Here is a 12,146-nt window from a genome sequence, read left to right as displayed (position 1 = left end):
ACACACACACACACACACACACACACACACACACACACACCCCTAGTTCTATTAAAATGTTTTATGCTTAATTTCAATAAAAGATTGAATTTTCTTCCCAATGGGCACCAAAAAGTTGTCCCAAAAATGATCTGAGGTAATTCAGATCACTCAATGTTTAAATCTCAAAACATTCCTCATAAAAACCTTTCCAGCCAGGAAAACTGCCTTTAGTACATGCAGATTTGGTAAAATTTGGCTCACATTTTTGTGGAGGTGAGGGGATCTTTAAGTTGGAACTGTTAGAGGTTAAAATGGAATTGATTTTTTACTTTGGTGATGGTAGTTTCTGATGTCGCACTTTATCTCTTTAAAACATCTATGTTGTAGATTTTTTCTTCTGCAATCTCCTTTAAATACCATCAATATGAAACTTTAGTGATCTTTTCGACCTGTATACTTTCTCTTCTTTCTAAGCTATAGTTTAAACAATGTATTTTAAAAAATATAAGTATTTAAATCATCAAATGTCCTTAGACATAGAAAAATCTCTTTATTACATGTATGTAAACTAATTCCTTTGGAAGAATATTTTTTTCCTCGCATGTTAGATATTTCCCCTTATGATAGCTATGTTAACTGATTTGCCTTGCAGATTTCGTTTCACTGAGCATGGTTTGCAGCTAATGACTAATGTGCTGATGTGCATTGTTGTTATAAATTTGCATGTGATATATTAGGCTTGAGATCAGGAGAGCACTTAAACATGAGATTAACTTTAAGTCTCATTGAAGATAAATATCTGCTTATGAGGTGTCTTGAATACAGATGTTTTTTCTTGATCTGCGGTTGTATTGAAGGTTCAGTTAAAACTTACTATTAAACTACAATTAAAATTACTGTTAGGAAATGGAAATTGAATATACAAGTTAAAGGCCTTATTTCTTTGTCTAGTTCTCCCTACTTTGCTATAAGGCATAGTTTAAGGCTAAGCATACCTTGGTCAAATGTCCTTAAACATAGAAATTAGGAATGGAAAAGTTATAGCTTTAAAGACTAAGATATGTACCTAAACAAGAATTCTTCCTATTTCTAATCTTTCTTTCCACTGGATGGTCCAGGTATCTATCTCCATTTACTCCTGAAAATGGCAAGGATAACAGGTATTTCACAAAATGGTCAACGTAGGGAATGTGGGAACCAGAATTGGATACAAGAAGACCATTCTTGTTCTCCTTCCCAGTGTAAGCTGTAGTGGAAATTCAAGTCCTATTTTCAACACCCCTTCGAGTCTTTTCATTAGCCCTCTGGACATGTAAGGGAAGGTCAGGCTTGTAGATGTAGCATGGAAATTTTTCTTCAAATTGCAGAGTGTTATTTCACTCCCTGTAGAGTCACAACAACGCACCCAAGTGCCTAGGCCAGCAGCAATTTACCAGCTAATGCTGTGTTGCTGACACAATCATGCAGCTGTGGCAGTAGTGGTTTTTCTTTTTCTTTTTCCTGCCCCTGTCACTTCCAGACAGCACCTGGGGCAGCTGCCCTGATTGCCCTGTCCTGGTTAGGCTACTGAGCAAATATTGGGCTCTTATCCCCAAAGAACATTGTTTTTTCTCTCAAGTCCCATAGGCAGATGTTTGTTGCAACAGTCAGGAATGCTGTGCATGTAGTTAGCGTCAAAATTTGATGGGTTTTTGTCCTGGTGCGTGACCCCCAACCAGTTTGTGTGTTCAGGATACTAAGGCATTTGTGACTAATTCTGCCTTCAGATATATACATGTTCACCATTACCACGAACAGCCATAGAAACAACACACCACCTGAGCACAAAATTTGACTCTTAGGAATTTTGTTAGAAGTAATTAGAGGAGTATAAAATGCTTCAGTACATGTGCCCATTTTTCTTTCTTTCTTTTCCTTTATTTATTTATTTATTTATGTCTTTTCCCCCCTTTTTTCCTTATCTGTTCTCTACAATTCAAAATCCAATTCAAATCCTCGAGTTTCATTTTGAGTTTTAGGGCTTCCAAAAACCTAATAACTTGAAGAGCTCTCAACTGAATCGCAAAGTTTTGCTGGGTATTGCCCTTGACCTGCAAGCAAGCAAAGACACCTGAGCCATTAATCACTTCAAGTTGGCTTACATCTCACCCCAGATTACTGCAGGTCTGTGAATTTGATTCAGATTTAAAGCTTTTTGAAAAATCTAAACCTGTGCAAGTCTTGGTTAGTTACATGGCCTCCCTCATTTTGTTTTGTTTTTTCCTTTAATTCTGTTTTACAAACCAGTTTCAGAATCTTTTGAACAAAAAATACTTTTTGTCCAGGAAAACAAAATGTGACATATGTGCATTTTAATGGCATGCTTTCATATTTAGAGATTTTGAAATATCAGGCATGCATTCTTTTCTCAGTGTACATACTTTTAATTGGGTAGTATACTTCCATAGCAGCTGCACACCAATATTTGGGCTGTCATTTATGAAGCATTTATTAAGTATCTTAATGTATTCCAGATATGAGGATTAGCAATCAGTATTTTTAGAGACTACTGCAATAATATCCATCTTTTTATGTGCCTTAACCCATCTCAGTAAAATTTATGTGGCTTTCTTTGTAGACAGACTATTTTCTGTTTGTTGGCATTTTAGGACTATGCCTTTCCAAGGGATAGTTTTCTCAGTTCCAGTTAGTGAATAGATTCTTAAATAGTGCTCCAGCTCACCGTACCTGTAAATACTGAGGCCCAATAGCAGTGTTTGAACTTTGTAATAACCTAGGCAATTCTGTTCTCCCTGTCCTGGTATAATGGACCATTTTGATTTGTCTGGGGTAACCTTACCTAATCATTCCTGACTTTTATGCAGCTCTCACTTGTCTTTTGTTTCACCAGATTTCACAGTCAGAAACACCAGCCATCCTATCTTTCTTATATATTGCTCCTGTGCCACTCTGCATTTAAAATGAACAATCAGTGCCTGCAAGTAATTGTATATTACTATGTAGATTAAATTAAATGAGACTGAATTCTAAAAAGTAAATCTGTCATTGATGATATGTGCTTAGAAGTGCTAAGTTATTGGTTATAAATGTTCCTTTTGAAAAACAAATGTTTAGCATGAGATAATGCTGTAAAACCAAGAAAGTAGTTTTGTTGATGCTAGCAATGTGAGAATTAGTCACTTGTGAAAGTAAATATTCCTAAAATGTATATGTATGCATGAATTAGTGTAGAAGTTCTACATGTAAGTTATTTTATAGCAAGTTAATGAAAAATTGCAGTAGGAGTTATTTTAGATAGCCATCATTTTGGAGCTTCTAGATGGCAAATGGAATAAATAATGGTAACATTTAAATACTCTCCTCTGTATTTCCTTTGCTTGGGAAGCCATCTGAAAAAATCAGCAACCAACTCATGGTGTCTTATAGTTTCAGGTGGCCTGGACCTACAGTGAATACCATTTATGCCATTTATTTTGCCATCCATCTTTTTAAACTGATAGTAAAAACTTGCATGTCTGCTGCACTCTCGTCACTTCTTTTCCACTTGTGAATTCACCTTTTATTTCCATGGCTCTTACTGATGCTTTTTCTTCATCTTCTCATAGTCCCTTCCTCCCTATCCGTGGGAATTTCTCCATTATGTTTGAACTCTATTGTTCACCATAAAAAGTCCAGTTCTATGGCTGAACAATCCTTCAGCACCAAGAAATCTTTTAAACCTTCTCCTACCACCTGTTAAAACCACTTGTACACTTATTTTCCCCCAAAATAGTTTTTTTTCATATCATCATGTCTTCCTTGGTCAGAAAGACCAGTTGGAAAAAAAATACATTTACATCACAAATTTATGTTACGTACAGAAGCAGGGCCAAAGCACTAATTATACCTCTAAAGCCAGAATACGTTTATGCTAGTTGTTGGCTCAGAGGGCCCTGTAACTTTAATTAATTATCCTATTAATACCCTATAGTGCATTAATTTTACTGAAAGATAATAGCTACCTTATCTCTAAGGAAACTGGTCTTGATTTTATTAACTTACAGGACAGAAGAATAATTGGCACATATCATTGTCCAGAAATGTATTCAACAAAGGTATCTTTCATTGTTTTCTCATGTTTTTATCCTCAGAGGCTTAAAATTGAGGTCCTGACCATTTGTGGTCACTAAAGATCCCATGGCACTTTTTGTAAGCATAGGCATCTCAACCCCAAGCATTCTGGCCAAATTGCAATTTATGTAACTATATTCTGCTTACCTAACATTCCCACCACCACCCACCCACCCCATAGTTTCAATTGGCGACAGCATTCTTCATTTCCTCTATGAAAATAAAGTGTGTTGTTCTGTACTGTTATACAGTCACCACATTTCACCTGAGAGGTGATTGCACTTCACTGGCACATGAAGTGATTTTTCTTTCTAAAGTTTGGAAAGCGCTTTGGGATCATTTTGTATAAAAAGTGTATATAGTAAATGTAATTTGTTATCATCTTCTCAAGCTTCAGTTTAGTTACCAAAGTACATTTTATTTAGGGTTGGGCGAACCAGGTAGGTGACAATGACACTCCAAACCATGTCTTGTACCTCACAGTAAACTGTCTTTTACGAGGTTCAATAGCAAAGTTAATTTACTTTTCCTTACTTTTCATTTTTGTGTCCTTTTGCGTTACTGGATTGGAAATGAGAGATCTGCATACCATGAAATATTCAGTTCCTCTGCAATGTTCTGTCACTGTTCCAGATGCAGAAGGTCAGACTAAGTGCTAGAGAAGCACATGAATTTCTGGGTGCTTATCTGACCATTCTACCATTTGGAGGTTCGCCCATCACTAATTTCACTAAATACTGGGTTGTTTCTACTTTTCCTCAAAAAAAGTTGTTGAGATGTTGGAAACCTCTGCTCCAGCTCTCATTATACAAATGTGTTAAGTTCATTAGAAGATACTTTCCCCTAGGAATTTAAAATAATAAAGCATGTAAAGCATAATATATTATGGGCACAGATTTCTTTTTTGTTTAGTGATATTAATCCTACTTAACTGCTGCCAAATGTACAAGACTTGCTGTGTTGACAAATTAACCAGGTACATGCTCACATTTCAATGTTGTTAAATATTTGTCAATACCAACCATACAAGGACTCAATGCAAAAGAAAAAGATAGCAGTTAACTGGAGAAAAATAAATCTGAATGCTGAATACTGTAAAATATTTTAATCCAGGTTGAATTGATCAGATTTTTTCTTGCATTTGTGTGTTCCATATGAAGTATATTCTATAATATTCCATAAAGAACACCTTGTGATCTGATATCAATACAAGTCAGTGAAATAATACAGTCAGTTTCCATTCAGCCGCAAAGGACTCTAGGTGTGGCCATGTTAGTGGAACCCAAGGTAGATTCTTAAAAATTAAGAACGTTCTTCTCCTTTTCAGGTGAAAATAATTCACAACCTGCTTTCATTTAGTCTTTAGCATGAAATTCTGGGCTACTGAAATCAGTCTCAAATCTCCCATTGATTTCAGTAGGGCCAGAATTTTACTCCTAATGTCTGAGCTAAGACAACATGGCCCTAGTGTTTTAAGTCTTTGCACCCCCCTTATATGCTACCTCCCTTTGTATTGTTAATCATTATTGCAGTCTTATTATACTGTCATACTTTTCTTTTTATTCAGAGCCTTAGAGGTCTCATAGGGTGTGAGATTATGTGGTGATTCAAACAAAACATATTGCCCCAGAAATCACTGACAACTATAAGGCTTTAGAAAATTATTCCAGACAAATGTTTGTTGAGAGGCTGGAGATGTTCCATAGACTTGCTTAGAAGTTGTAAGTCTCTGATTTTTCAACTGGGCAGCAGGGAACTAGTTTTTGTCTTATTTAAAAATTTATAGACTTCCCAGGTATTGTGATCAAATATTTTCTTGAGTTCAGGTTAAATCCACGCAATTTTTTCTTTATCATTTTTTCTTAATCACGCTAAAAACATAGACAGGAAATTGTACTGAAGAAGGGTGGGAATGGGGCAAGTACTATATGTCAGCTCATCCATGGAAATTGTTTCATGTGTCTGCTTTATCCCATGGTAAGTACAAAGTAATCCATGGTAATCATTCAGTGGTGAATAATCATAGTTTCCACTTATAGCATAATACAACTGACACATGAAACTGTTCCTGTGGATCACCTTATGCATGGTAAATCCACTCTCCCCTCTCCCTTAATTCACTATATTTATCTGTATAGTTTTTGAAAGATCATGATTTGAGTTTCATTTTGAGTTGTTAGGTTTGTCCAAAGTAAAATTCAATTGAACTAGAGGGGTGCAAAGTCATTTAGTCTTTACAATTTAAAGGAAAGCCTGGCAAACCAAAATTGTTGCATTTATACAGTTCTAACACAGATGTAATCACTCAAATCACAGTGTTTCAATAGGTCCAAATAACTTTTATGTAAAGTTTGTCCTCTTGATGTGTATGTTATCAGTTAGTATATGTGTATGCTATTAGTTAAGCTAATATTTAAATACACTGTAAAATGATTGTCATTAAATAGTAATCATTTCCATCCATCCTGACACCATGGCAGCTAAAAGATTATTTTTATTCCCTGAATGTTGGCAAATGCTGTGCTGTGCTATCTCTGACACCATAGTGAGATAGCTGCAAAAATAACGTCACTTTAATATTATCATTGAAAACCTCACAAAAACAGTTATTTTCATCTCCTTTGTACGCATATTGACAGTAGTATATAGTGAATACATAATATGACTGAATTACTGTTGTTCCAAGAAACCATGGGGTAGTTTATTTCTCACTTAAGATGGTTTACATCTGGAGTACATCCACTGAAGTCAGTGAAGTTATAGCTGGCTCTTCATTTGCCACTTGTCTGAATTAATCAAAGTATTTGCATGTAGTTAACCTTGGTGGTTAAGTAATTCAAAATACTGATGAGAATTACAAGGAAAACCTTAGATAACCTCATACTTATGGAAAGTTTTTAAGGGACGTATTGTACTTCAGATGTATGCCAAAGTAACTAACTGCAGAATTTATCCCTAACCTTTTTTGAATAAAGTTTTTGTAGTCACATTTTTAATCATAACATCACATAAATAGGTATTTTTTCATGGAATTGCCTCATTTGTTTGTCTTTTTAAATGCACATTGAAACTACTGTGCAATGTAAATTTGATGTGATTACACTCTGGAATAAATACATGGATTTTTTTTGCTTTTAATATTCAACCATCTGCCAGTGTTCTGGTCTGATGAAATCTCCCAGTATGCACTGTGCTTTATGAAGTTTGTGAATTTTGGAGAATGACATTCTTGTCTGTATTTTGTGCATATTTGGAGATCTTGTCACAGGGGAGGCTGCCACTTCCTGGAAGAAAAAAAAACGGAAAATCCAACCTCAGTAAATTATTGAGCCCAGATATGGGTGCACAATCTAAACTCTTGGTTCAAAGATTATACCTTTTATTAGGTCAACTGAGAAATCAGAAAAAAAAAATTTCTGCAAGTTTTCTTGCTCATATTCCCTTCATTAGGCTCAGGGAAAATTAAAGATGGTAAAAAGTCCCCATAGGTAGGAAAGAAACTTCATTTTTGCAAAGAGGAAGCTGAAGATAGAAATCAGTCCCTCTGGGTCCATGACAGTGTCTTTGTGAGTTGTTCTAAGTTGTTCTTTGTTGTGCAGATCAGGTAGGATCCCTTCCCTGGACGTGTCAGATGGCAAGCAGGGAGGTGTAGAAACCTTTCTTGTTGTTCAGCAATGAAGTTTATTATCCAAAACCAGCTAAAATATGGCATTTTCCGTATTTCAGGGATGTATTTGGTAGCTGTGTTAGTCTGAGGCAAAATTAATGCAGAAATCTAGAAGTCTTGGTTCAGAGATATTTTTCAAATGATTATGCTCTACATGCATGAGATTAGGAGATAACCAGCAGCCTTGTGCCATCACTCTGTATTCCTTCTACTCTCTAAATCTAAAGTCCAGCAAATACCTTCTATTCAGACATACAGAACAGGCATGATTAGCCTTAGAATATGCAGATTCCTGTTTATAAATATTGTAATTTCACTATTTGAAGGACAGGGCTAAAAGTCCTTTAACTAGATTGGCATCTAGTGGATTTCTTTGACTCTATATTAAGTCTGCTGTCTTATTTCTTACAGATGGATCCACATGAAAATATTTTGTTGAGCACACTTGAAATTAAAAATGAGATGGCTGCCTCTGAGGCTGTTATGGGGCTTGGGGACCCTAGAAGCACTATGCTTGCCTACGATACTTCAAGCATCCAGTACCGGAAAGCTGGCTTGCCCCGACACAGCTTTGGCCGCAATGCCCTGGAACGACATGTGGCACAAAAGAAAAGTAGGCTACGGAGACGTGCCTCTCAACTGAAAATTACCATTCCTGACTTGACTGATGTAAATGCCATAGATCGATGGTCGCGCATATTCTTCCCTGTTGTTTTTTCCTTCTTCAATATTGTCTATTGGCTTTATTATGTGAACTAAAAAACAAAGCCACACAGAAAGCAAGAACTGGATTTCTCTTCAAATCGGTTGTACAGCCAAAAGTGGGACTTAGAAAAATTCTATTCAGGACAAAAGTTATTTTAAAACACCTTAGTTGCTGGCCCACTCTATGGTCTGTTTTCTAATATTTGGGTTACTTCTGCTAAACCGTTAATCTGTTCTTAAGTTACAGTATGAACACATTCCCCCCCATTAAAATATTAGTGCATTTGAAGTGTGGAGGTAAAATCTGATTCTAACAATCATTTCTTTTCTTCTTTTTTTATATAGTAACATGCATATGAGCTAAACCACACAAGCTATTAAAAAAAGAGAATTTGGAAGACAGGTTTAAGTTTTAACCACTGCTTGTGCCATTTCTTTGTGAAATTGCACATCAAGTACATATGCATCTATAGTTAAAAAGAGAGAGAGAGTGTTCTAAGATGCTGTCATGCTTATGAAACATACACACTTTTACCTTCTAAAATGTGTAAACTTGAAAACAAGTAGTGCCTATCATCTCACCAGGATGATCATGGTCAAAGGTGTCCCAGCTGTATTCAGGTATTTCCTGTTACTGAAAGAACTAAACCTTTGACTGATATTATGAGTGGGTCAGGAGTTTGCACAGAAATTTAGAAACTAAAGCCAGGGTTTGTTTGTTTTTTTTATTTTAAAGCAGCAGCATAGGGTGGTGATCACAGTCCATCACATTTGTGATCTAGAAGGGAGCATGGAAATCAGGTTTAGAGATGGACCAAGCCATCATGTCCTAAACGGGTAGACGTCCTGTTACACTCAACATTTGGGAAAGGGAGTCATTTGTCTGAAGTGCCAAACATTGGTTGGACAAACAGTAACTTTATATGTGGCTAAAGGGAGACCATTGGTGCCCTGCCCTTCCAAGGGTAGAAAAAAGGAGACAGAAATGATTTCCGGATATAGCACTAAGAGAGGGAAAGCTATAAATATATACTGTGCAACTGAATTTTGTCAATCATAGTACGTATGTTAGTCCAAATTGTTCATATGGAGTTGAGTGTTTTCTTTCAAGTTTGCATACTTTCAAGCTTCACACCTGACGTTGCTTTTATATCTAGCATCTAACATCCAGCAGGAGAGAACAAAAAGAGTTATTGTGTCGAGCAGACAATTACAGGAATTATCTTAGCTGTTTTCAGCGTTCAGATTCAGAAAGTTTCCAATCACACATCTTTTAGTACAAAATAATTTGCCGGTAGGATATTTTCTCAAGCTGAGCTAAACAATACTTTTTTTAGTAAACTCAATAAGCTATTTTAAAAGAAAGGATTTGATAAACATTGCTTTAATAGATTGCTTGTGCTTTTCAGCATTTCCTACTTTAGAAGGTCTAACGATGTCCTTTAAAACTGAAAAAACTAAGTTTTGCTTTAGAAAATATATTTTTATTGAAAACAAAAGAATACACTTTTTTCCATTTAACTTTATATTGTATAGGAAGACTCTTCCCAAAAGGTGGGCAAGGTAATAGAATAAAAGTTGCTTATTGTACCATTGTAGAAAAGCTGCCTGTATAATGAAAAATTAAATCCAGTAACTAAAAGCATCAAGTCCTGACAGATTTTACAGATGTCTTCAGAATTCAACAGAAGATAGTCACCAAAATAATGGCTATAATCCCTTGTGTCTGTGCTACCTCTCACCTACAGTCAACCTTCTAAAAGGAACACAAATTCTAGCATCCTCTGAATAACAGAGAAATATGCAAACAGCTTCATTTTCCCTATTTAAGGATTCATTTAGAAATACTTTAAGAATTGTTTCTTAACATTTTTTCATTAAAAACAGATTTTTTTTTCTCTTTCTACTCTTGGTCTATCCTTTAAAACTCAACATCTCTATTGGAAACGTTATGGGTTTTTTTTTTTTTAAAGGGTGAGAAATGACTGGAGGAAAACAGCTTTGAGAATTAATGATCCTAGTTTGCCCTGTAATTTCTTACTTCTCTTCTCCATTACCATTGGCTTTGCTTCAGAATGAGAAAAATAGCTTTGACTGTTATTTTGTTAAGAACCAGAAAGTAAGGTATGCTAAGCATTTACATCTCTAGTTACCATCAAGGCAATTGTGTGTACTCAGCATTGCCTCTAGGGTCAAACACCGAAATGTGTGGAGAGTCAAGCTTTTGATCATATGATAGCTTTTCCATGATGAAAGTTGCTTTACCATTCACGGATTTGATTTCTGAGAGCATTTAATAAATCAAAACAATATATTTTGTAGGTGTATTTGAAGTTACCCTTATACATGAATCATGTATGCAAATTCCTCCCAACTTCTAAGAAAAGGATCCAGTCCAGAAATCAGTAATATTCTTTGAAGTCTGTTCTTTAGTTTTGGCACCCTTTATGATTAATCCAGTTTAATATTATGTTAGACATTTTATGCTCTTATGTGCAAGATTTCTTTTCACAAAGAGCCTTTTACTTCTTCTTTCATAGAAACATAATTTGAATACAGGAGGCATTGAGCACATATGTGGTAGGCACACCTCAAACATAAAACCTAACAGAGAATGTGCTTATTTTCTGCTTTGGTTTAGCAGATCAGCTGTAGTCAAAACCATGGAGATCAGATCCTAATACTGCACATTAATGTTTCTGAAGTTACAGTACAAGCCATAATACTCTCTGATGATGTTATTCAGGGAGTGAAATGAAATGTCTGGTTTCTGCTCAGGTGTCATTATGAAGGATATTTCAAAGGAGGAAGGAGCACTTTAACTTCCACACGATCCTGTTGACTTTTAATATTCTATATCTAAAACAAAAGTGGAAGGATCCTTCCAAAATTGAGCAGTTACATTTTGTACTAAGGCTAAACACTGTGATGTGAATAAGGTAAAGGTGAGAAGAATGGACAAGACCTTGGCATAGAAGAACCAGAACCTAAGAAGGCTTGATCAATTACTCTTCTTCTTGGGTCGCCTGTATGAAAGCGATAAATTATGCCAGCATACAAAAGAGGTGGATTTTCTTATGTGTACTACCCTGTAAGTGGATTAGAATAACTAACCTTGCTTTTACCTTAGAACTGACCTAAAGTGAATATTATAGATACTTTTGCTCCTTTCCACTGTTAGATTCACTAACTAAAATATTAAATTAAAATTTAGATCATTTTTGTAATATAATTACACATTTTGTTGTTTCATTATGCATAATAGCCAGCAATTAAGGTGTTTTTCATCTTTGTGAAATTCATGGGCAAATTATGACTACAACATGGCACAGTTTTAATGAAATCTTTGAGATCAGTCTGTAAATATATACTGTATATGACTGCTAGTAAGAATGATATGCATTTTCAGAACTGAAAACTCATGCAACATATTTCTGTGTTTGCATAAGGAATGTTAAGTTTCTATCCTACTGTGGTTTAACAACTGGGAAGAAAGACTCAAGCAATGTCATTCTGAACATTTCTTTTATCATTCCCGGGGTGGGGAAACAGGGTCTTAAGTAATAATGTGTTAAAGATTACTTCAGAGAGTTATATTATAATACAAAAGACATAAAATCTGTCAGGTACAAAAGCACAAAGCATGGCAGTGGCCAAACCAGGGATTCAGTGACCCTGAATC

At 35.5% G+C, this 12,146-nt stretch overlaps 1 protein-coding gene across 2 annotated transcripts in view; it reads left to right on the top strand.

Moving 5' to 3' along the window:
* Nucleotides 1-11,496, top strand: part of GABRB2 (gamma-aminobutyric acid type A receptor beta2 subunit) — a 371,234-nt gene extending 359,738 nt beyond the window's left edge. The window contains exons 10-11 of one of the 2 annotated variants that reach the window (XM_019506485.1): nt 4,026-4,076; nt 8,171-11,496. In XM_019506485.1, the coding sequence (XP_019362030.1) occupies nt 4,026-4,076; nt 8,171-8,518 (399 nt within the window). In that variant the 3' untranslated portion in view covers nt 8,519-11,496. The remainder of the gene's footprint in view (nt 1-4,025; nt 4,077-8,170) is intronic. The other variant, XM_019506486.1, reaches the window with a different exon arrangement.
* Nucleotides 11,497-12,146: the final 650 nt, after the last annotated feature.

This window comes from Gavialis gangeticus, unplaced genomic scaffold (assembly GCF_001723915.1).
Source record: "Gavialis gangeticus isolate Ggan-Ray unplaced genomic scaffold, GavGan_comp1, whole genome shotgun sequence".
NCBI lineage: Eukaryota > Metazoa > Chordata > Crocodylia > Gavialidae > Gavialis > Gavialis gangeticus.
This window is presented reverse-complemented; position numbering and strand designations above follow the sequence as displayed.